Below are 25,552 nucleotides of genomic sequence, written 5' to 3' on the forward strand. Positions count from 1 at the left end.
CATGGCGGGAAGTCATTTACGCTTCATGTGGACGAGACAACGGCCGTTTCCAATAATGGAGGAGCTGTAAAGTGTTCATTTACAGTGATGCATGCCTCAGGTCAACAAAGTCTTTCTGATTACCTTTAACGGAGTTCTCAAATTCGCACATCCTGTCTCAAAGTGCAGGATTCATCAGGGTTAATCATGCAAGCAGTTCACCTGCCAAAGATCACGATAATGAGTTTGATTTTCCATTAGCCGAGAGCACTTTAGCCTTCTCCTCATGCGCACCTGATTTGATTCACCCTCGCAATTAATTCACTCGAGACGGACAGCTCTCCTCGGCAGAAAACATTTTGTTCCTTAGATGATGCTGTCCTATTGTTATGTACAGTGTGTGCTGTAAATAAATGCAGTTCATTCTAATACTGGGTCAAGAAGGTGAATTTGAACTTTAATATTTTGAAAAGGTAATTGAAAGAAATTACACTAATCATGCTTTTGGTGGAAAAGGACTTTCATTGTTGTGTCAAAAATATTAGGTCCATCCATGCAAAGTAGTATATTTATATATATATATATTTTTTTTTATTCAGTTTATATATATATATATATATATATATATATATATATATATATATATATATATATATATATATATATATATATATAATTTATTATATATTTGTATTTATTAATTCATTTTTATTTAGTTAGTTATTTTATTTGATTAAATTCCTTTTTTTTCTCTAGCAGGCTTTATTCTGTCCAATTCTTAAAAATTCTTAAAGTTATTAGCTCTCATGTATGCTTTGTAAGTGCGTTCAAGAAGTAAGCTTTAAACTCATCAGGGTGGCCGGTATTCAATAATAGGCTTGCAAGGAATCTCTGATGTGTAAAACATCGACACATGCTGTCCAAATTACACAAGAGCTCAAAAAGCCTCCACTCCTTCTCAGAGCTTCTGTTCTGAATACATATTGAATGATGAATGTGGCCTGTAGCATTATGAGTCTGATCAAACTATATCAGATATACCACATTGTTCCTTCATTTCAAGATTACAAAGGTAAACAATGAGCTTTCAGAGACTTTGCTCTTAGATCTGATATGTGCAGACAGAAAAACATCCCTGCGGCAATACTGAGAATCTTATCGCAGTGATAAACATTGTTTTTGCTAGTTTTCAGATGTATTTTAGCATAGATTTGTATGATTCCAACCAAGCTGTAATTTTGTCAAATTATGCAATAAATAAATGTATTGTGTGTATTTAGGATATATGTAAATGCAGGAACAAAATACTTGCTATGAAACGAGTCTTACTCAGCAAGACAAAGGAGTCATTTAATAAATGAATGAATGCAATTAGGAGAGCTTGTTTTCTAAAATTCCCTGTGGCCAAAAGTACATACAGTTGTGAAAAAAAAAAAAATAGTGATGTGAACACTGCACTGATGGTTGTAAGATGAGCTTGAACTGCTGTGATATTGACAGACACTGAGGTTTGTTTGTTAAGTGTCAGTGTGTGCTCCTATCAGGATGCTCCGCCTCACCTGCTGCACTTCTGAGTCCTCTTCTTTGAAGCTCACTTCCCTGCCTTTCTCTCGTCTCTTCCTTTTCCCCACAGGCATTACCATAGCCAGTGCTCTTATTGATACGTCTCAGCAGAGGGCCGGCGACTTCAAAGACAAGGGCTTGAGTCTAAAGAGCCGTAAACAGCAGCACACGGTGCACCAGGGAACCTGTGTTTGAACCAGCCGACTGACCTAACTGGACACACTGATTCTCAGCTTTTTTCTCCTTCTCTCTCATTCTCTACCACTACATGGAGATGGTGTTGATGAGCGGGGAGCTCTTGAAGTGTAAATGACAAAGGAGGGTCGAGACATTAGTAGTCCGTGTGTGGCTCCTCCTGAATTGCACGCTCCATAGTGGAGCTCGTATTCCCTCAGTATTGCTTGAACCTCTGTGGAGGACATCTGCATTTTGATTGCACCCACTGGGTTTCTGTTTTCAACAGCTGCTTCTCTAAAAGGGAGGGAGTGTGTAGATGAAACTCACTCGGACCCAAAATAGTAACAAGTTTCAGGCCAGAATGAATCATCTAATCACGCATGTAGAGGCATTCAGAATAAACCTGCCTCTACTTTCAGGGTTTTGTCTTGTTATTTAGTGAAGTGTCTGTTGATGACTCTTTAATAGACCAATTATCGTTAGCCAAGGACTATTTGGTGCATACTGTATGGTGTTTTGTAATGGTCTTGATCTGGGCAAAGTTTAATTTTAGAGATTAGATTGGATTTGTCTTGCAAAACTGACATTTGTGTCTCCTAGTGTCCATACACAAACTCACGCACTTGACCACATGAAATTAAAACTGGAGTTTTGTGACTTTTAGTCCATATATTTTAGATTTGAGGTTGTCTGTGTGCTACACTGAAAAGATTTTGGTGCTTGATTAAATTTCACACATAATTGCAACAAGTAACATTGAATTTAAAAAAAAAAAAATTATTAGAAAGACTAAATATATACTCCAGTAATCTTTATTTAATTTATAACTTTGAAAAATCATTTTTGTATATGCTAGATATACAGCAAGGATGCATTAAATTAGTCAAAGGTGACAAAAAAATTAACTTTCTATTCATCTATTAAAAAAACAAAAAATGTTAACAGTACGACTGTTTTAAGGTAGAAAATAAGCACCAAATTATAAGAATGATTTCTGAAGGATCATATGAAACTGAAGACTGGAGTAATGGCTGCTGAATTTATTTTGACTTCACAGGATTAAAATATATTCAAATGCAGCCTTATTGAGCATAACAAACTTTTTTTAACTTTTGAATGGTACTGTACATATTTAAATGGTCTCTTTCATCCTGAGAACACAAAAAAATTTTTTTTTTTTGTCAAAGTGAAAATATTCCTCATGTTCAAACACAGGGTGTTTTGGTAGTGCTACAGAGAAAGCGTTTACAGGCATACTACAAATGGCTTACGTGTGCGCATGATATAAAAGAAAGTATATTAATCATCAAATCCACAGTGTTTTTCAGCATCATATGATTGGTTACAGATTTACCTAATGGAACTTAAGCTGCCATAATCTAGTGCTGCATTTATCAGACAGAGTGGTTGTAAAGAAACAGATGCGTGTCAGCAGAGAGTTAGCCAAGTTAACCACAGCTGAAATGGACCTAAAATATTAGGGTTCTCTGGCCAAAATCATTGGTTTGTTTTTTCTATGTCTAGTGTTCACTAAATCATCAGACTACAATTTCCATTAGTACACACAGTATGTCCATGTCTTAACTCAGTGTTGTTTAACATGTTAGTAAAGCCAAGAAACATTTGTCTGTATTTGTATATCTAAATGTATATTGTCATAATGTTTGGTTTGTTTGCTTCAGATAGTCAAGACATGTAAAAACTATAATTTCATGTCTTATTACGAAAATACATCAAATTTATTAAACTAAAGTAGGCTCAATACGTCATAAATTTCCTGCATAAAATTGTTATTGTATTTCTCTTGTTTTCACAACCAAAATGTGTTACACTTAAGCCCTTTATTATATTGAACCCTTTTTAATTATTGTTTCGTCTGGTCATGACTTTTACTACATCAGCCTAAACTCAGTTCACCCCAAACTTATATTTCTGTCATGTCATTCCAAACCTATATGACATTCTTTCTTCTGTGGAACATTTAATCATAATAATAATATACAGTTTTTTCCATTGCAGTGTTGATTCACATTTGAAGACTGAACGTGTGTATATAAATAACTCCCGCTCAACTTAAATCTAACAAATGTATCACTCATTGTGTTGTTGATTCATTTGCACTGTTACACAGGTCGTACAGGTGCAGTGTTATACTGCAATGCAGAAACAATATCATTGTGTTGTCTCTTATGTCTCAAAGGCATTTGGTTTTGTTTATTTATTCTCATTTGCATAGTTGAGTCATAACCTTTGTAAATTGTATAAATGTTGATGAGTTTTCTGGTTTTGCCGTGTTATGTAATAATTTACATTATACAAAATCAATTTTAAACAAATAAAGAGCAGCCAAAGAAAGTTTGTTCATGTTTATGCACAAATAAACATTTTGATAAATCTTTTGTGTGCTTTATTTTTCTTTTTGAAACTGCTCTCGGAAGGAGTCACGTAAGGTTTATGCAGCGTATCATGAGATGCAGTGACTGGGTCTTACAGGACAAATCATGTGGATTGAATGGCATTTTCCAAGAACAAGCAACAAAGTAAGGCCTGAAAAAAAGAAGAAAATATCAATTTTGTTGTTTAAAACTAGCTACTTTCATGCTCAGTTTACTGATGAATCATCTACTAAATCTGTCCATAACCATCTATTTATTTGACACACCAAGTCATTTAAAATATGCTACTAAAACCCACATGGATTTGGAAATCTGTTCAAATATTATCTACACAAGCATGCAGTGGTTTAATGCACTTATTGATTTTTCATGTTAAAAAAAAGGAATTCACATATGTTTGTAATTAAGTGCTGTTGCCACAGGTGTTAAACAGAACAGAGTATGTAGATTCATACATGACAGATTTAAATGACTTTTTCAGTGAGTGTTGCAGCTGTTTAAATGTTCTACTTGCTGAAGCTGTTATTGGATCATTTGTCACTCTGGATCAAACCCAGCAAGTTAACATCAAACAAAACCTCCTATTTGACCTCATTGGCAGCCCTCTGCTGTGTTGTGTGTAGCATTTGCTCAAAAATAAATAAAACTATAAATGTGTGTGTGTGCTAAAATATATAGGTAAACATAAAAACAATATTTTACTTCATTTTGTTTTCATTTAAATGTGCATATTGCAAGGAGATGATGAATACAAAAGGTTGAATATTTAAAAATAAATAAATGGACAAAAATAAAGTTATTGAATTTGTAAAATTCCCACTGTGAGTCATGCTTGGTTTTCATCTCACATGATCGTGGTGGCATCATTATTAACCCTCCTCTGTCTATTTGAATAGCAGTGGTCAAGACACCTCTCATCTAGATATTGATGTGTAGGCCAGACTTAATCTTTACACCATTATGCTCCATTTACGTCTGGTAATTGTTGTCATCTGATGGTGAATGATCAATCGCGGTGCAGTCAGACTACAAAGCCTGCAGTTGTTTTAAGGGTCACATGTACCCACATAGTGAGAAGAATGATTCTCCTGTTGGGCGGTCTGTTCACAGCAGCCCACATCAGTGCTAACAAAGACACCGCTCTCTGTTCACCCACCAGGCCACAATGACAATGTGCCATTATGGTAAATGGATTATTGTGTCCGGGATGAAGTCACATCAGTCAGAGTCATCAGGTTGCTAATGTGAGTCATGATGATCCATTTGGTTTTTTAGTGTTGAGATGATTATACAGAGTGAGTAAAAGAATGACAAAGCTACTCAGGATGATTATCACGCATCCTCATTGCAAATGAAGTTGGAATAGCAAGCTACTTTCCCATAGCCGTTCGGTTAATTAGTCTTTATGCCTGTGTGTATACACTGCCCACAACTGCTCTGAGCAAGAAAAAATAGTTTGCAGTCAACTTACTTCCAGATGTGTATCAGTGAGTAAAATCCTGTGCAGAAATTTCAATTCCCATGAATGGCTTTTTCATTTGAACATGGCAGGTGGTGATAATGTTTGTCTTGTCATTCAAACTAGGCAAAGAGAAGACACACAGCTGCAGGGGTGGACGTAAAGGTGCTGTGAAGGATTTCTTTATGGAATGGTATGCAAAAAATGATCATGAAATAGCTGTCCTGAGATCATACAATCTCTATGACAGCCCTACTGTCTGAAAGCAGTAAAATAAACGGTGGCCATGAAACAGGATCAGATTCTTTGTATAGCCAATTAGAATGCTTTTGGGGCACTTTCTGTCCATCAATCATTGTTCTCGTCCACAAACAGCAGTCCATAAATGGGAAACCAGAAGCCATAAGCATAATAGAGTGCATTACCATCCATCCAGTTTTAGCTGCCTTGATACTAGAAGTATTTTTCACATTAGGATCTTAAAGAAAGAGTTATAAGCCGTGAACCGAACCAACCAGACACACCACAACATTACAAACTTTGTATTTTTATTTGAAGTAAAAAATATTTCAGGCAAAAAGACAAAGGTACAAAAAAACATAAATCTCTTAATGGAAAAAATGAATGGGATATTTACTTCCTGAACTGACTGTTTCACCAAAGACTTTAGAGAAAGTGTAACATGCAGTACTCCTGCCTAATCGCTAATTGGTAAGTCATTGTGTCACTGCAGCTGCCATTGAAAGATCAGATTGCTCTCCACTTATGAAGTCATGATGTAAGCAATGCTGCTTCCGGCTCAAATGCATATTTCTTAATATTATGCCTAAAATATGTTTTAATATCACTATTAATTTGGATTGTATGATCTCTGTATAATGTCACTCTTTAAATACAAGATATTTAAATTGTACCTAAAGTATACTTGTAATGGTTCCACTTTAGCACAATCAAATGTAGCCTACTTAAATATATTTAGTTTAGGTTAAGACATCAGCACTGCTTGTGCACAATTAAAGTGCATTAAGCACAAAATTAGTTGTTCCAGTTTAGCAGACTTCAAGTACTGTATACCAGTTTAGTATAGTAAAAGTACAATTGCAGGGTATTTTAATTTAGCACATAAATATGTTAATGTATTTGTAGTATACTTAGCACAAAATAAATGTATTTCAAATACATTATAGTATATTTTTGTTCACTAGTTGTTTTGTCTCAATAGCCATTTATGAGCACCCTCCATGCTCACGGCATCCCAGACACAAATATTTTTACAATTTATAAAAAATGAATTACTGTCTGGGATTCAAAATCTCATCTGAGATTTCAGTATGGACATAAATGTAAAGATTACAGTATTAATGTAATCACATTGTATATACAATTAGCACAGTTTTGTTGTTTTATTTTTTTAATTTTTATTAAATGTCCTGAGATGTGAGCTTAGGACTACTACACATGCACATTGGCTGGTCTAGCCTGAAAAACAAGCTTAACTCTATTTGAGCATAAGAAGCTAAATTTATGAGACAATTTTTTTGTGAGATTTCATTGATTTCAAATAAGTAATTTAAAGTGCCCCTATTATTGATTTTTGAAAATTACCTTTCATGCAGTGTGTAACACAGCTCTAAGTGAGTGAAAACGTCCTGCAAAGTTTTAAATCACGGTGTATAAAGTTATTGTCTCACAAAACAAAGAGTCGACTCGGAATCATTTAAATGAGTAATTTTTAAAACGATTCCCAAGCGTTTCATGTTGAAGTCAACATGAAACATTAGCATATTGCCACTTGTTTCACGCGCAGACCTGGGAAATCTTGATTTTCACGTTGGTCTGAATGAAAATGCTAATTCATTCTTTGCCACTAGGTGCAGCTTTGGAGAGGTAAAAATAGCTGTTTCCCCAGTAACGCTGTACACAAAGCAGCACTGTGCACAAACACTGCTTTATCAGCCATTAAATGGAAATGCAATCAACAAATCGGACCAATCACCGCAGATTAGCGTCACGCAAAGGAGGGGTTTGGACAAATGAATCGTTGAGCGAATCGTTTGGGAGTCGTTGAGAAAATAAAGTAAAAATAAATGCATATTATAAGACAATGAACGTGTTTTTTGTCCTTGCATGCATGACACTTTAATTGTAAGCTTTGTGAGAAACTTTGGAGAATTTGAAGATTCCCCATTCAATGAGACAGGAGCTGAACTTGCATGACCGAAACAGCTGCCCGAGAGAAATGTCTTGCCTTAAAGGGATAGTTCACCCAAAAATGAAAATTTGATGTTTATCTGCTTACCCCCAGGGCATCCAAGATGTAGGTGACTTTGTTTCTTCAGTAGAACACAAACTAAGATTTTTAACTCAAACCGTTGCAGTCTGTCAGTCATATAATGACACTTGGGGGCAGTCATGGCCTAATGGATAGAGAGTTGGACTTGTAGCCTGAAGGTCGTGGGTTCGAGTCTCAGGTCCGGCAGGGATTGTAGGTGGGGGGGGAGTGAATAACCAACGCTCTCCACCCTCAATACCACGACTGCGGTGAGACCCTTGAGCAAGGCACTGAACCCCCAACTGCTCCCCGGGCGCCGCAGCATTGGCTGCCCACTGCTCCGGGTGTATGTTCACTACTGAGTGTACACTTGGATGGGTTAAATGCAGAGCACAAATTCTGAGTATGGGTCACCATACATGGCCACACATGGGACCCACAGCATTGAGAGTCAAAAAAACATACATAGACAAAACCAAATTAAACCCTGCGGCTCGTGACGATACATTGAAGTCTTAAGACACAAAACAATCCTGTGCAAGAAACTGAACAGTATTTATATAATTTTTTACCTCTGATGCACCGCAATATCCAACTGTCCTGAGTGCGTCGTTCATAACAGCCGGTGCGCATCAACGTGCTCTGGCATAGTAGACGCATGCGCGGAAGCGATCTGTCGCGCATATACGTCACTCATTGTTTAGCTCGCTTCCGCGCATGCGTCTACTATGCCAGAGCACGTTGATGCATCGCGCCAGCTGTTGTGCCCTGGGGGTAAGCAAATAAACATCAAATTGTCCTTTAAAGGGACATTGGTTGCACTCTATGTACTTAAAGTGGTTTTCATGTGTGCTAAATAAAATAGGAAGACAGAGGGTAATGAAGAGGCCAAAAGTGAGGAGATAAAGAAGATATGTGAACATCAGGAGCAGAAGCGCTTCAAAGAGGTAGAAAACTGGTGTTGAGCTTTTGATTGACAGGTAAAATACCATGCCATGCCAAAGCAGCAGAGTTGTTGAAAAAAGGGCATGTCTAAATCAGTGGGTTAATCTGGCGCAAATACTAGAATGGCTGCCATCTTTTACAGACCTTTTAAAGAGAATGTTTACATATAAAAAGTTTCACTTTAGTCTTTTAGGATCTTCAGCAAAATATGCCCAAACTCTTCTGGTTGATTGCTGAGACCTGTGCACTTAAATACCCTCTCACCCATATCAGTCCACTCTAAACAAACAACACACCACATATCAAAGAAATGCAGCAATCTTCGGCATACTTATTTCGAGACACCAACTTTGCCTCAAGACACTGATCAGACTTGCATGAGGTAGGTGTTCATTATTGGACTGTTATGGATGCGGTGTTGCAGGCTTCTATGTTACAGATAGCTGTTCTCCCCTGCCGATGTGTGTTAGGGCCCCACATGCCTGAGGCTCCGGAGCCTGGCCCCTGACACCACACAACATGAGCCAGTATGAGCATGCTGCCAGCTCTCTGCATGCTAATGTAATAGTATTATTCCATACTTATTACAGTCCCTAAAGCTAAAGTCTTTGTAAATATTATCCGTTTTGTGAACCTCTGTGAGGGGTCACATTCATTCATTAGATGGATATTTCAGGAGCTTAATTTTTATATCATGAGATACAAAAAAAAAAAAAAAAAAAAGCTGAAATTTCTTTTAAGATTCAGGATGAAATGTCTTTGAGAAAGGATCTCAAGGAAGGCATTCATATATAATTAATGCTAATTAAAACAATGTGTAATTATAGTGCAATAATAGTGGAAAATGTTGTCATTCTGCTTACTAAAGATGTGCAAATTGGTGTAAATAAATGGTGATAATGTTTTATGCTGAACTTGTTACAAATATTACATAACTAAAATTAATTATACAACAATATTTATATATCTTCAGGTTCGACTTTTTCTGCACACGTGTGCCTAGTTTGAACTGGTGCCGTTATTTTAAGGGCTTTTGACCACATTCCAATGATTATTCAATTCTTCGCTTTACAACAGTTCCAAGTTAAGTGTTTAGTGTTCTTTGGGATCACAGTTTTCCTTTTCTTTCCTTTTTTCCTGTAATTTCTTTTGGACTTTTTTATTTTCTTATACCTTATGGACAAATTTGAGTTTAATCATTTGAAAATTATTTCTTTAAATGTGCGGGGCTTAAGAGACAACACTAAAAGAAAAGCTATTTTCTTGTTTTGTAGACGCTATAATGCAGATTAGATTTTTTTACAAGAGACTCATTCTTCTGATGCTGACACTAAATTTTGGAAAGCTCAATGGGGCGATAAGATTTATTTTAGTCATGGGTCAAATAATTCAGCTGGTGTTCTTGTTCTGATTCATAAGTTTAAAGGAGATATTGTTTATTCCAAGTCTTCCCCTGATGGTAGATGGGTTATACTAACTGTTAAATCAGAAAATGCCATATTTATAATTTGCAATATTTAAGGATTTAACTCTCATACTGCAAACAGTTATTTTTTTGCTAATATTTCTTTCATACTATGTAACATGCTGGAAACAACCCTGAATGCCAAGTTAATAATTGCTGGTGACTTTAATGAAGTTCCTGATGCTTTTATGGACAGATTTCCACAGAAAATGTGTCCCCACTCTCAAAGTTGTAATATAATCGATTCCTTATGTAAAGACTTATGTCTAGTTGATTCGTGGCGTTACTTCAATAGCAATGCATGTGAATATACATGGAGTAATGCATCAAAGTCTCTAAAATCAAGAATTGATTTATTTCTCATTTCATCCAATCTATTACAAAATGTTCAAAACATTTCCCATCATTACGCTCCTTTTACGGATCATCTCTTAATTGAAATGTCTTTGCAGACTTTTCGGAATTCTAATAGCCTCCGTGGCTACTGGAAATTTAATAACTCTTTTAGAAGACAGAATTTTCATAAAAAAATATTGAAGCTTTAGCCACTGATATATTTAATTCAGAGATGATAGATTTTGTCTCTAAATGGAGATATTTAAATTCAAATCCAGACATTTGGCTATTAAATGAAGTAAGGAAATAAAACAGGAAAGAGACCACATGGAAACAGAATTGTTGGATAAAATTGATAATCTTTGGAAAATTCAGACTCTCTCCCCAATACAGGATGGTGAACTCCATTCTTTACAAGCAAAACTTAATGACTTGTATACCAACAAAGTTAATGGAGCTTTCGTGCGCTCAAGAGCTAAGTGGATAGAAAAGGGAGAGAGAAACACAGCATATTTTCTTGCCCTTGAAAAAAGGAATTTTAAGAGAAAATCATTGTCAGCATTATATATTAATAACTCAATGTGAGGACCCTAAATTAATTTCAGAATTTGTTGGCTCTTTTTATGAAAATTTATACCAATCTGACTTTAATTATGATATCTGCAAAGCGTTTACTGATAATATTCAAAATGTTATTCCATTGATAAATAATAACTTTAAAAATCTTTGTGATTCTGATCTTAAAAGAGAAGAATTACAATTAGCTCTCCGACATATGAAAAAAGGTAAGAGTCCAGGACCTGTTGGGCTTTCGATTGAATTTTACCAACATTTCTGGTATATTTTAGAAGAGCCACTTTTCTTAATGTTCAATGATTGTATTAAAAAGAAGGAATTGGCAACAACTATGAAACAAGGCTTAATCTCCCTGACCCCTAAGCCAGATAAGGATCCCTTGGAAACTGATAACTGGAGACCTATCACTCTCTTGAATACAGATTACAAATTGATCGCATTCATTTATGCTAGAAGATTAAAATCAGGATTAGATCAAAATATTAATGAATCTCAAACAGGCTTTATGAAAAATAGACATATTAGTAACAATATTCGTCTTATTTTTGACCTTTTAGACTATTCTGACCAGACAGAGTCAGGGGCTCCTATTTTATTTTTAGATTTTTGTAAAGCCTTCGATACAATTGAACATGGCTTCTTACTTCACTCTCTGAATGTTTTTGGGTTTGGGAATAATTTCATTGATATTATAGAAATGTTTTACAATGATATCCATCGTGGTATACGCCAAGGTTGTCCGATTTCCCCTTTTCTGTTTTTATTAGTGGCTGAACTTCTCTCTATTCAAATCTTAAACAAAGTATTTTGGGATTAAAAATATTTGATAGAGAAGCTCTCTCCATGTATGTTAATGATGAAATTTCCAAGGATATCAATAAATCCTTCTTAGACTTTATATGGTAAAATAAACCTTACCAGTTAAAAAAGGACATTATATCAGGCAAAAGAGTAGAAGGTGGTTTCGAGATGATAGACTTTTTTGACATTAATAATACTTTTAAACTTAAATGGTTAAGAAATTGTCTAAAAAATTATAATTCTATGTGGTTCTTTATTCCACAATGTATCTTTCAAAAACTTGGAGGGTTATCTTTTCTTCTGAAATGTAATTTTCTTCCAGGAAAGTTACTGATTAAATTATCCAAATTTCACCAGCAAGTATTATTGGCTTGGAAAATTTGTTTCCATCACAACTTTTCTCCGCATAAAATGCTTTTATGGAACAATTGTCTCATTACTTCTAGGAATAAATCGTTATTTTTGCACAGGTGGTTTGAAAGGAATATATATTTTGTTATAGATATGTTCTATGAGAGTGGAAACATTCTGTCTTATGAAGACTTTATGAATGTTTACAATTTTCCCATCCCATTTAAAGAATTTCAACAAGTGGTTAAAGCTATTCCAAATGGGTTGATACAACTAATAAATAATCACCTCTCTTTTGGAAGCAATGAAAGGATATTTCCAGAATTAGAAGTTGATGGTATTTAAATATTTTCTTCGTCTTGTAATAATAAACATATTAGACAAATTTTGCAATCAAAACATAAAATCTCCCCTAGAGGGAAATTCTTTTGGAATGCAAAAATCTCTGATATTAATTGGAAAACGACCTGGTCAATTCCTTACAAATTTTGTATTTTGAATAAAGTTAAAGAGGTGCATTTCAAAATACTTCACAAAATGTACCCATGTAAAGTAGCTCTGTCTAAATTCATGGACATTGACAACACTTGCAGTTTCTGTAACACGCAAGAGGAAGACTTGTGCCATTTGTTTTATAATTGTGATTTGTCTCTTAGATTTTGGTCTGATGTTAGTGCTTTTTTATTTTTGCAAATAAATGTTAATTATATGCTATCTTTAAAAGACGTTATTTATACTTATTCACACAAAAGTAAAATGTTTGAGTATGCCGTTAACTTTTACATTTTGCAAGGTAAATATTATATTCATAAACAAATTTGCAAAACGCACACCAAATTGTAATCTATTTTTATTAGAAATGGATGGTCTCTAATGCAAATTAATAACAAAAAGAATGACTTGTTGTTGGATTTCATGAAGAATTTTTTATTTTTTTTGGTATAGCTCCCCCGCTGCATTCTTTGAATTTGTCCTAAGGAAAAAGGAAGAAAATTTGCACTTTTGTGTGTGTGTTTATTTTATTTATTTACTTTTCTCCTCTGGAACAATGTTCTACAGTTTGAGATTGCTATTATATTTTGTGTATCTGGATTTACATGTTAAAATTTTTGTAATGTTCAAGCATTCTTCAAAAAAATAAAAAAATAAAAAAAATTTACTAATTGCACAAAATATATTTTCCTTCTAATAAACACAATTAACGAATTAAATACTATTTTACAATATTAGAAAAATAACATTAACCAGTTTTATTTTAACCTTGGGAACTTAATCACCATATCACATATACATAATAAATAAACACAGTACACAATGTGTACTACACATACATACAGTGGGTACGGAAAGTATTCAGACCCCCTTAAATTTTTCACTCTGTTATATTGGAGCCATTTGCTAAAATCATTTAAGTTCATTTTTTTCCCTCAATGTACACACAGCACCCCATATTGACAGAAAAACACAGAATTGTTGACATTTTTGCAGATTTATTAGAAAAGAAAAACTGAAATTTCACATGGTCCTAAGTATTCAGACCCTTTGCTGTGACACTCATATATTTAACTCAGGTGCTGTCTATTTCTTCGGATCATCCTTGGCTGTATCCGAAATCGCCCCCTATACCCTCAAATAGTGCACTATTTGAGGGAACGGCCATTTTAAGTGGTGTTCGAAACCTTAGTGGATGTTCTCGAGTGCACTCATTCAATCCCACAATGCACCGCAAAAACGAGTGTACAACCGATGTACACTCAACGGCTAGAGAATCCCCAGAATGCACTGTGAGAGTCGCGCGCCGAGTCAATTCCCGCGTCTCGCCAGAAGATGGCGCCCGCAGCTGAATCATCCATCCATTGATTTTAGAAGCGCTGGTCCACGGCGTAATACAGTGGAATACAACAAAGGTACAAAATTAATTGTAAATTGACTATTAGGGTTTATACATAATTTCCGTGACAGAGTTCAAGATAAATCCTTCAATCTTACTACTGGAGCTGCCCGTTTCAAATGATTATTTAACAGGAAGCAAATATGCAAAAGCGGCAGTCCTTCCGGTGCACTTAGTGTCCGAATTCACTCACTCGTTTTCATTCACTCCTTCAAGTGAACTATATGAGTGGACTAATGTAGGGAATAGTGAATGAGGGTATAGGGGGCGATTTCGGATACAGCCCTTGAGATGGTTCTACACCTTCATTTGAGTCCAGCTGTGTTTGATTATACTGATTGGACTTGATTAGGAAAGCCACACACCTGTCTATATAAGACCTTACAGCTCACAGTGCATGTCAGAGCAAATAAAAATCATGAGGTCAGAGGAACTGCCTGAAGAGCTCAGAGACAGGTTACAAAAAATTTTCTGCTGTACTTAAGGTTCTTAAGAGCACAGTGGCATCCATAATCCTTAAATGAATGACGTTTGGGACGACCAGAGCCCTTCTTAGAGCTGGCCGTCCGGCCAAACTGAGCTATCGGGGGAGAAGAGCCTTGGTGAGAGAGGTAAAGAAGAACCCAAAGATCACTGTGGCTGAGCTCCAGAGATGCAGTCGGGAGATGGGAGAAAGTTGTAGAAAGTCAACCATCACAGTCCCAACAGTGAAGCATGGTGGTGGCAGCATCATGCTGTGGGGGTGTTTTTCAGCTGCAGGGACAGGACGACTGGTTGCAATCGAGGGAAAGATGAATGCGGCCAAGTACAGGGATATCCTGGACGAAAACCTTCTCCAGAGTGCTCAGGACCTCAGACTGGGCCGAAGGTTTACCTTCCAACAAGACAATGACCCCAAGCACACAGCTAAAATAACGAAGGAGTGGCTTCACAACAACTCCGTGACTGTTCTTGAGTGGCCCAGCCAGAGCCCTGACTTAAACCCAATTGAGCATCTCTGGAGAGACCTAAAAATGGCTGTCCACCAACGTTTACCATCCAACCTGACAGAACTGGAGAGGATCTGCAAGGAGGAATGGCAGAGGATCCCCAAATCCAGGTGTGAAAAACTTGTTGCATCTTTCCCAAAAAGACTCATGGCTGTATTAGATCAAAAGGGTGCTTCTACTAAATACTGAGCAAAGGGTCTGAATACTTAGGACCATGTGATATTTCAGTTTTTCTTTTTTAATAAATCTGCAAAAATGCCAACAATTCTGTGTTTTTCTGTCAATATGGGGTGCTGTGTGTACATTAATGAGGAAAAAAAAAATGAACTTAAATGATTTTAGCAAATGGCTGCAATATAACAGAGTGAAACAATTTAAGGGGGTCTGAATACTTTCTGTACCCACTGTATATTATGTAAACAAAAACTTTTATTTTGGCTGTGATTAATTGCGATTAATCGTTTGACAGCACTAGTTGCAATAGTTTTAGTTAACAAACACAACTCTGGAGTCAAGATGTTTGCTCCTGTAATCTTAGTTGTTTGTTTAGCTGTTTTATAGTATAGCCTAGTGCAAGTAAAAATGCCGGTTACCAAATTAGGCATTTGTAGGGTGTCCACAAGTGACTTAAGTCCAGCAGTATTTATTGACAATACAAACTATTAAAGCTCATATTCAGGATGTTGCTAGTTGATAAAATTAACTAAAGTAGGTAATTTCTACAATATTAGTGGTAAATGCTGTTACTCTAGCAGGTATGTAGTAGCCTACTTTCCTGACCTGACCGTTTGGACATTATGTGGGTATTAAGTGAGTGGGTGGGAATGCATGCAAACCTGAGGCCACTGTCAACTTTACCTGAGCTGATCATTAAACTGCACCAAAATCGTACTGTAATTCAAGTCAGTTAGGTTTCAGCACCAAGTTCACTGTCAAGATGTTTATTAATTTCGCATGACATTACAACAACAGTTCAGTTCAACAGAGCACTATTGTTGCTCTTCTTTGCTATAGAATGTTACTTGATGCTTTTCTTCCACTTGTGCAGACCCAGCAATGGTGTACATCAGATTGTGCCAGTTAATGTAATCACCAAGTTTGTATTTGGTCTTTGCCTCCATGTAGGTCTTAATCTGGTGGGTGGTCAGGACTTGTCCATGTACATGCACATCTGCTATGAAACCTGTGAAGGTATTTTCTTCGTTGAACCCTCCATCATATTGGGTCTGACACTGGCCGAGTGTTATGACAGGGTTTCCTTTAAAAGATTCTTTAGGGGTCACGGCCTTCTTAATGCTGGCTACTTTATTCACAAACATCTGTGCAAGACCACTGTTCGCATCCCAGGTCGCACACACTGAGATCCACTGATTATTGTTAAACTCCAACCCAGCAAATTGAACCTGGAAGGTATGAATAGTCATCTCGTACTGTTTGCTGAAACCTATCCAACGCAAAGAAAAGTCTCGAGCATATGACGGTGTAGCCAGAGAAAAAAGACATGGGTAGGCACTCATTTGTTCAGTGTAGAATCGCAAACACACGGTGGCTTCAGACATGTCCATGGATTCATTCGGGTGGAGCTTTACCCAGTTGTTGGTGGTCAGCTGTGGGAACGTGATGACCTTCTCCCTCAAACATTTTCTGTCTTTTATCGGCTCTGTTGTTGATATAAGTAAATGTTTTCAACACTTAAGGCATTAAAAGCTCTTTAATGTGAAGTGACACTGGTCTACCCACATATACAGCAGTATTACATAATGAACAAACAAAATGAACTGACAAAAGCTGTCTAAATTCATTTTTTATCTTTATCTAGTGGTATTAACTCAACTCAACTTTATTATAAACAATCTTAATTTGGTGACCAACATTTGAAGTGGATCAAAAAAGTGAATCAAAGTTGTCCTAAGACAAGAACACATTTTGGTTTTAGGGTTATGACAACTTTGACGAAACGTTTTGATCCGCTTCAAATGTTGACTACTGTATATTGTTAGTATTACATAGCTAGTACTTACGGGACAACGCCAAACCGCAAAAGACAATATAGAAAACATATGAGGCAAGTCTCTTCATGGTCGTCTTGGGTCAAGTCAGGCACGAGAGAGGCACCTGAGTGCTTCACTCATGCTCTTTTATACTGCACCACTGTAGTGAGGACACAGCATGTTAGTACTGATTCAGTTGTTTGGTTACATGCGTAGATAAGGAGCAGGGCTGCACGATTTGGCCAAAAAGTTATCTTGCAATAACTTTTATTCTCATGCGAAAAGTATGATATAACTTCTGAGACATCCAAGCAAAAATAACAAAAAGACCACACTTTGCTGTCAATGGAACAGTTGCTTTATATGAGTGTTCACACTTGGGTTCAATATTCATGAGAACCAACTTAAGCCACTTTCTGTGGGACTCTGGTTCTATTTAGTTACATCTTTGTAAGGTATTACATAGTGTCTCAGTCCATATTGCCATTTTATTTAGAATTATTGTGCAGCCCTCATTGACCTGAATTGTTAAGGTTAAATTGCTAAATTCCTTATACATCCTCCTTGTGAAAACAAAACACAACAAAGGTGAATGAGCCAACATTTTAATCATTTTCATAGAATACTTTTTACATTTTCACAAGCTAAGAAGTAATGTGACAGATTGTGGAAGAGTCTTGTGTTTAATTAGTAAATTCTCTGGAGCAATAAGATGATGTAGAGAAATATAATTGTTACAATGTAGGGTTCTTACTGTCCTGCTCCCATCTTCACAGCAACTTTATGTTGCAACCAAAGACAAATACAGCAGACCACCACAAAATGGCTGCGTAGAATCCATAACAAACTGCATCCAATAGCCTTTATTGCATTTCCATCACTCATGCTTGGTTTTTTAATGTTCATACTTTTAAAGTTCCCGTACTGCTTACCAGCAGAAAAGACAACATTACAATAAATAAACTCATAATGCAAAAAGATACAAAAATAAGATTTTTTTTCTTTCTTTTTGGCTTACCATAAAACAATAACATAGTGGTACAGTAAATAAATGGCTGTTGTACATTTCCTTCATTTGGGATACAGGACAGAACAGCAATTATTACAGATGCAAGTCTTCAATTTGTACTGTAATCTCTAAACAAAAATATATATATAGTTACTGAGAAAAGCGATAAATCCTTATCCAATATGATAATACATTGTACAACCAGATCCCAGTTCAAATATAGCAGGCTCTATAAACAGTTCATGTAGAAGTATATATATATGTTTGTGTGTTTTTTATGTAGCACTTAAAATGTCCTGTAAATAACATGGAGTACAACAATACATTAATCTTCGTTCAAAATGCCACATGAACCAAAGCAGCATGTCATAGACTCTTTTAACGTGTACTGCTGAGGAGGTTAAACTGCACATGCCTCATACTGACATATATAAGACTTCTGGGGTTTTTTTTTTTTTTTTTTAAGAATTCTCACTGGTCTTAAGTAATTGCAATACTGACTTTTTCAGTAACTTTTGTATAGACATACAGTACAAAAATGGTTACATTATATAATACATACATGACTAGTTTGCATGTTTCGTTGGGGCCAAAGTATGAAAATCCCTGTCAAAGCAACATCAGAAAGGCAATATACACTCGATAGATACACGGATGCCGGTAGGTTTAGCCTTGTGAGTGATGATTGTGCAATTTACAGATACTTATATATGCAATTGTAACATAGAACCGTGACACATTGTCTGATTACACAAGAATCAATGCTGCTGTCTGTCCTCAGTCCATGTTTATCTCCTATAAACTGTGACAGAGGAGTTATGAAACCCCAGTTCTGTTGAAACGTTCAAACAAACACGTACAAACAGCATTATGCATTCACACATGCATCCACACCTTGACAAACCAGAGCAAAGTTGTCAAAATAGGCTCCTTCATGTGTTTTCAGACAAGCTCCTGTCCTGTTGGTCATCCAGTAAACTCCCCTCTAAACCCTCCTTTCACTTTCTGTGACTAGATGTTTTGTAAATGTCTTTTGATATGTTTGACCTACAGATGTGCCAGTGATGCTAAAGAAAAACTATGGAGAAGCACAATTAGCGAGAATCTAATTTTCACCATAATGTTAAAAAAAAGACAATTTGTAGAAATAAACAGTGACCACATCTCAAAAATAACATTTTAATAGTGTCTTGGTTTTACTTTTGCTGTGTCTTTGTGTACCAGTGAGAAATGGATAGTGCATGTTGTATTGTTAAGTGCACAGATAAGATTAATCTCTACTGCTGCGACAGGAGTCCTTATGATTTCTGGCCCTCAAAACACCAGCGGTTGCGTAGACGGCACAACATCACATGGGAATGCTGCAATGATTCCAGGGTTCTCTTGCATTTCTTTCACGTTTCATCTTCCAAAATCAGGAGGGAAGAGAGACAGAAACTCGAGTACACCAAGACCACTTTGTTTCGTTGCATCAACAACATCAACAAAAGCTCTTAAAAAACAGAACAGCAAGAGAGAGGAAGGGAGGGACTAAGAGAGAGAAAGAGAGAGAGAGTACAGAGTACAACAGATTGACCAGGAACAGCGATCGACTTTGTACAAATTGTGACTGTCCGTGTTTTATGTTCTTAGGTGGCTACAACAACATCACTACGGTGAAGATGCAGTGCAAGGAGGTAGCCAGCAGGAGCAGCAGCGAGTTAAAGCTGGATAGAGACGCCTGCCGAGTGGATGAATTCCTGGAGATGGCATTGGAGGAGCTGGGGTCATCGATCTGTGGGTCCTTGGAGAAACACAACAGTGAACAGGCAAGAAAGAAGATGAGCATTTAATCTTACCAACCAAAAGTTGGTTAGACATGGCAGAGAGTTCAGCTATTTGATTTTGACATGTTTTTCTATTATGATGTTTTACCTTGAACATTTCTAAAAGGAACTGTATGTATTTGTGATAGGCTTTTCAAGGCTTTAGGCAATCAATCCATTTAAAAAAACTGGACTTTCACCTTGCAAAAAAAAAAAAAAATCATAAAAAAAAAAAAATGCCATTCTGTCTGAGTTATACCTAACATGGGTTCAGATGTCTGAGAGATTAGAAAAGCTCTTTGATTCAGCAATGAAATTGTTCTCTGAAAAGAGGTCCTAGTTTTTAGGGCTGTTTGGGACTGCCGCTGCAACACTAAATGTCATTCTAGCATATAATGTTGCTTTTATTATGTACAATGACATTTAGTGAACTTTAAAAGGCAGAAGATAAGCAATGTTCACATTTTGCCATTGCCCAACGCAAAGATCAAGTGCATACGGGGCAGGAAGAGCCCTCTAGTGCCAGGTCAAAGTTCAGCTGAAAGGGGCCAATGTGACATGAGATAATTACTGCTTTGTCTCTCTTTTCCTTCATTATGATTCATCCTTTCAATAGCACTTGACATATATCAGAGATATGCCTAGTTTGGGATGTGCTATCGGTTTTTATTCTGGCATGAAAAGAAGTATGTTAGCATACTTACCACACATAACACGTCTATTGTGTTGTTTGTCTTCTGCTTCTGAGCCTAGAAATGAAAAAGAAAACTCTATTTAATAATAACATCTCGGACCAAGAAAACCCTTACTAGACAACATTTTACAACAATCCAGGAGGATCCAGACTGAACAATCAATAACAAAATACCCAGACTGCTGTTAATAGCAGCGATTTTACATCTGTTAATTGCATTGTATTAGTAGTGTTCTTTATAATGATATTGACAAGTTTAAAATCTATTGCGATTCTCTTTTTAGATAGTGTCACTATAACTATAGAGAATTAAATGTGTGCGCAAGCTGATATTAATATTAATCATAGCAGGTGGGTTACTGGAGGATTGTCAGTTTGAGGCCACATTATATTTTTCAGATTTTAGCATTTTAAATCAATGTAACCCTCCAGTAGCATACAATTTAGTATGGATTTCACTTCCTTATGTGCGTGTACTTGTTGTATAGGTATGTGTGTCTAAGAACGTGAGAAGAAGTGATGATATAGGAGACCTGGTGACAGTATAATGATTGGATTCCTGTGTGTTAGGGGTTCAGTATCCTCATAAAACTAGCCGACTTGAATCTAAGCCAGAGCCCCGCATGATAAAGCAATGCCTCAACCAGCGTGAAACATTAAACAACCACATCTACAAACTGGCAAAAAGAGGATTTGAGGTTTAATATCAATGATTAATTTCTCCCTAGTGCCCTTAAAACATTTTTAAAATTGAAGAAATAAACCAACAAAAGTGTAGAAAGTGTGATGTTCAGGCAAAAAAAAAAAAGGTTGGATAATTGTTCTCTGTACACATCAAGTGCCGTTTTAATTACATTGAGGCAAAATGCTCCCAAAGTGCAAGATATGGCTATTTAATAGTGCAAAAAAGAAAAAGAAATGGAAAAAGAGAACAAAACTCATGAAATTTGCCCTTAATCTCACTGAATCACTTGACAGCATACTAAGCAGAGAGTTTCTCACTTTTATTATATATTTAGAACATGAGTTCACACTGAACCCAGAGATCTTTCTCGCACTGCTAAAACAGAGTGTTCAATAATTTAGCAAACAAATACTTGTATTTTGAAACGCTTTTAGATGAGGTATTACCATATGTCTCTTTGTTTTGAGGGTGTTAATGCACATCTGGCTCTGTCATTCTACTCAAAAAGGCAAAAACTCTTTCTATCACATAACTGAAGGGGGATTCAAACAGTATGGCTGACTGTAAACATCTCGGTTCTAAACGAGAGAGAAAAGCAGTTTGATATGCAACAGAGGCTATATTAACATTCGAATGCAGGAGTCGTCTCGCTAGTTTTCCTAGAGGTCAGCTGCGTGTGCTGTGATCATTTGTAACCGATGAAGAAAGACTGACAGACATATCCCACGAGTCTGCACTCTCCGTCTCTGTTCTTCTCCTCATTTTCACACTGACAGCTGCTCCCCCTCAGAGGACTACGTTTAGCAGTGAGGCTAATACAAAAACATGTAAACTCATTAATGCCACTTTCTCCTGCTGCTGTGCTGTTCTCTGTTGGCGTGTTTGGGTCTGGATGCATGTGCGTGCCCTAATGTGTGTGATTATATATTAGCTTTGTTTCTAATTAAAGGACATGCTTTATATGGCCAACTCTAACTCTGGGTGTGTGGGTCTTGTTGTTGGATTGAACTGTTGTCTCAAGGGCTGTATCTTAGTACTCATTTGGCAAACACTTATATCCAAAGTGAGTAGGACTGCATGTTATCAATACACAAATTTCTTGAGATTCGAACCCATGACCGTGGCATAGCTAACGCCTTGCTCTATTGTTTGAGATACAGGAATGCTGTTTAATCAAAAGTCTAATTACACACGAAAGTTCATTTTAGGCCAGAGAAGAACTGCCCCTCCCCCGACTGAGCTTAGTTTCTCCCAAGGTTTTTTTTTTTTTTTTTATGGAATTTTGGTTAATTTTCGCCTTTGGCTTTCTAAATTGGGGTTTAAAAGACACTTTATATTCAGTAATAAGAAAACTTGAACTGAATTGAGCTGGATAATGACACTATTGTCTCCTGTAGAGCTGCTTTATAGCTGAATCGACTTATTTTCATAGTTGATGCATTTCGAAACATCAACTGTTTTTAAGTTATATTGAATCAACACTGATCTGGCCTGAACTGAATAGCCACTCTGTTGGCTTCTGTAGAGCTGCTTATTGCTAAATTGATCTCATTTCATAATTGATAAACTGTACTAAACTAAAATATTGAACTGACTTGAGCTGAATAAGGACATTATTGTCTTTTTTTTAGAGCTGTTTTGCAGCAGAATTTTAATTTATTTAATATTTGAAGAAAGTTTGCATTATACTGAGAAGCTCCTTTGAAATCACTATAGATATAAAGGTGACTTTATACTTTAAATTAGGACTTTTTTGTGATTTATGTGGATTGTAAAAATATTTATATTATAGTTGTTATAGATAAAATAAGCTATAACTATTAATTGCAATGATTATATTAATTAATTTATTTGTTAACTCTTAATTTGACAAAAATGTATTCATTTTTTGTAATGTTTTAAATCTTAATTTAGCCTTAATTAGGAAAAATGGAAAATAAAATTTTCTGTAATGTTTCCTTACATTTTTATGGTTGTTTTACTCTTTAAATTTTAAATCAAATTTACCTACCCATGAGAAATATTCAGCAGAGTAAACAACTCACTTTGGTCTCCCCTATAATGTAGCATAGCTCTCTTATGTAAATTAGGCATATGTGACTGAACCATTCCCTTCCTAAAACGTTGCTTTCAAGATCAGCAGAGGTATGTATTAACTCCTAGCATATGAGGACCACAAACACATCGTCTGTTTTAAAACCCTGCATTCCCTGAGGCACATACACCCAACCCACAATGCGTAAATTAAACTTGAAGATCTATGTCTGCAATAGTTCCACTGACCTGGAGGCTTCCGCAGAACTGGTAGAGGGAGTTATCAGCTGGGTTGAGATGGTTGATGTGTGTCCCTGGCTGTATGGCATTGGGTGATCTGTCTCGATCTCTGTTCCTCTGGGATGGTGTTGTCATAGTGGTGGTTGTTTGCACTGGGGGCATTGGCTGCCAAACACTCACATCCGTCCCATTTCCAAATGCTTGGATTGCATTACCTACATGCAAAGAGAAAAGATAGTTTCTACCTCATATTAAAAGAGAGATACAATGAAATATTTAAGAATTAATTGAAGGGCCAATACAGCACAGATAAACAGGCAGATAAACTGTCTGCTGTCAAAGTCTTAAGTAGTTGATAGTCTGAGAGCCATAACATAAGAGTACCCAGAGATGTCTGACTGTTTATTAGTGTTTCAGATATGTTTGACTGTAAGTCAAGACCTACTCTTGGATTTTACATGTATGTGCATACTGGATGTGCATTGCATGCGGCTCAGAATTCCCTAAATACATCAAATTGAAGGCATGCAAAACTTGCCTCATACATTGTAAATTACAGGTGGTTTCTATTTTTCTGAATACAGGAGGTCAGGTTGCTGTACATGATGACCATCAGCTTAATCTCTTTTTTCTGTGATTTATAATCATTGATTTAACAGAAGGACCAGCAGTGTGTACCGTAGTGTAGATGACCGAGTGATTGCAAGCGCAGTTATCACTGACTTATTAAACCTGACCTGTCAACATAGTCAATAGATAATGTGCTGTTTGCTTCGACTGCCTGTGTGATTGACTGGAAATGATGCCCATTTGGCTCTCCACATATGAAAGATTGGAAATGACTATTTGCTCAAACTCTCAGTCAGGCCCTCCCCAGTTTTTCTTAGAAGTAGGATCTACTGCCTCATTATATGGACCTCTGACAGGCTCTTGCTCTCTCTGCCATCTCAACTGAAACAATACAGACAGCACACTGTTTAGCGCAAATACTGCAGTCTGTGTCTGTGAAGACACAAAATCCAAGAAAGTGTACTACAGTATGTGTAGTTGTTGTACTTTGTGAAGTTGTTCTGTTGTATCAGAAATGTCCGCCCTCTCTCATATTGCTTATTTCTGTCTGTTGCTGCGTTACATCTTAAATCTCCTTCTCTAATTTTATCATACTTACATGTAAATAATTTGAACAAAAACATGATGAATGTTTGCCATTTTTAGACGCTTTCTCTCCATCTCTCTAGGAAATACTGGAAAAGACCCGCAGGCTCTGAGCGCTTTGATCGTTGTTTTGAATCTATGAGCCCTGACACATTTTCTTCAGCAGCTGAATTGTGTAGTTTCCTCTCATGTGCATGTCTCTCAATGAGTCATGTTCTCTGAATCCACTCTACACTCCACCAGCTCATGTCTGGAGACCTTCATATCCACAAGGTTTTAGGTTTCAAAGAAAAGAAAATGCGCTAAAATATCAGGCTACTGTTTGCTGCTTTTTTTTCTGATGAAATACAGACCAGCTTAAAATAGGCATGCTTTTCTGATGTAAATACCATTTGCATTTAGACGTATTTCAGCAGCGCACATTTAGCAGCACCCTTTTATTTTACATTTTTCTAACTGAATACAGTTTGGGGTAAATAGGATTATTATTATTAGAATTTTATTTATTACATTTATACCTTTTTATTGTTACAGAAAGATTGTGTGACACTGAAGACTATAGTAATGGCTGCTGAAAATTCAGATCATCCAAATATTACAGTTTTGATCATATAAATGCAGGCTTGGTGAACATAAGATTATTAACTTGCTTGAAAAAAATTAAAACTACACTCCCCAAACGTATGTATCTACAGCATAATTTATTTCTTTCATCATTTTTCTTTGTTTTCTAAAATAA

The 25,552-nt window shown here is 36.3% G+C and overlaps 3 protein-coding genes across 3 annotated transcripts in view; 1 reads left to right on the top strand and 2 right to left on the bottom strand.

Annotated features, from left to right (window-relative positions):
- Window positions 1-4,115, top strand: part of LOC306884335 (attractin-like protein 1) — a 270,253-nt gene extending 266,138 nt beyond the window's left edge. Inside the window, exon 30 of the mRNA XM_079440107.1 lies at window positions 1,613-4,115. Within this exon, the coding sequence (XP_079296233.1) occupies window positions 1,613-1,737 (125 nt within the window). The 3' untranslated portion in view covers window positions 1,738-4,115. The remainder of the gene's footprint in view (window positions 1-1,612) is intronic.
- A 12,074-nt stretch (window positions 4,116-16,189) lies between these two features.
- Window positions 16,190-17,279, bottom strand: apcs (amyloid P component, serum; the record flags this gene model as incomplete). Its single annotated transcript, XM_079439375.1, has 2 exons — window positions 16,190-16,860; window positions 17,222-17,279. The coding sequence occupies 2 exons, from the start codon at window positions 17,277-17,279 to the stop codon at window positions 16,190-16,192; spliced, it is 729 nt and encodes a 242-aa protein (XP_079295501.1).
- A 503-nt stretch (window positions 17,280-17,782) lies between these two features.
- gfra1a (gdnf family receptor alpha 1a) overlaps window positions 17,783-25,552 on the bottom strand; it is a 71,982-nt gene continuing 64,212 nt past the window's right edge. The window contains exons 7-9 of the mRNA XM_079440108.1: window positions 23,668-23,873; window positions 20,710-20,754; window positions 17,783-19,983 (exon numbers count right to left, since the gene is read on the bottom strand). Coding sequence (XP_079296234.1) covers window positions 19,837-19,983; window positions 20,710-20,754; window positions 23,668-23,873 — 398 coding nt within the window. The 3' untranslated portion in view covers window positions 17,783-19,836. The remainder of the gene's footprint in view (window positions 19,984-20,709; window positions 20,755-23,667; window positions 23,874-25,552) is intronic.

Source organism: Barbus barbus (assembly GCF_936440315.1).
Source record: "Barbus barbus genome assembly, chromosome: 18".
NCBI classification, from domain to species: domain Eukaryota; kingdom Metazoa; phylum Chordata; class Actinopteri; order Cypriniformes; family Cyprinidae; genus Barbus; species Barbus barbus.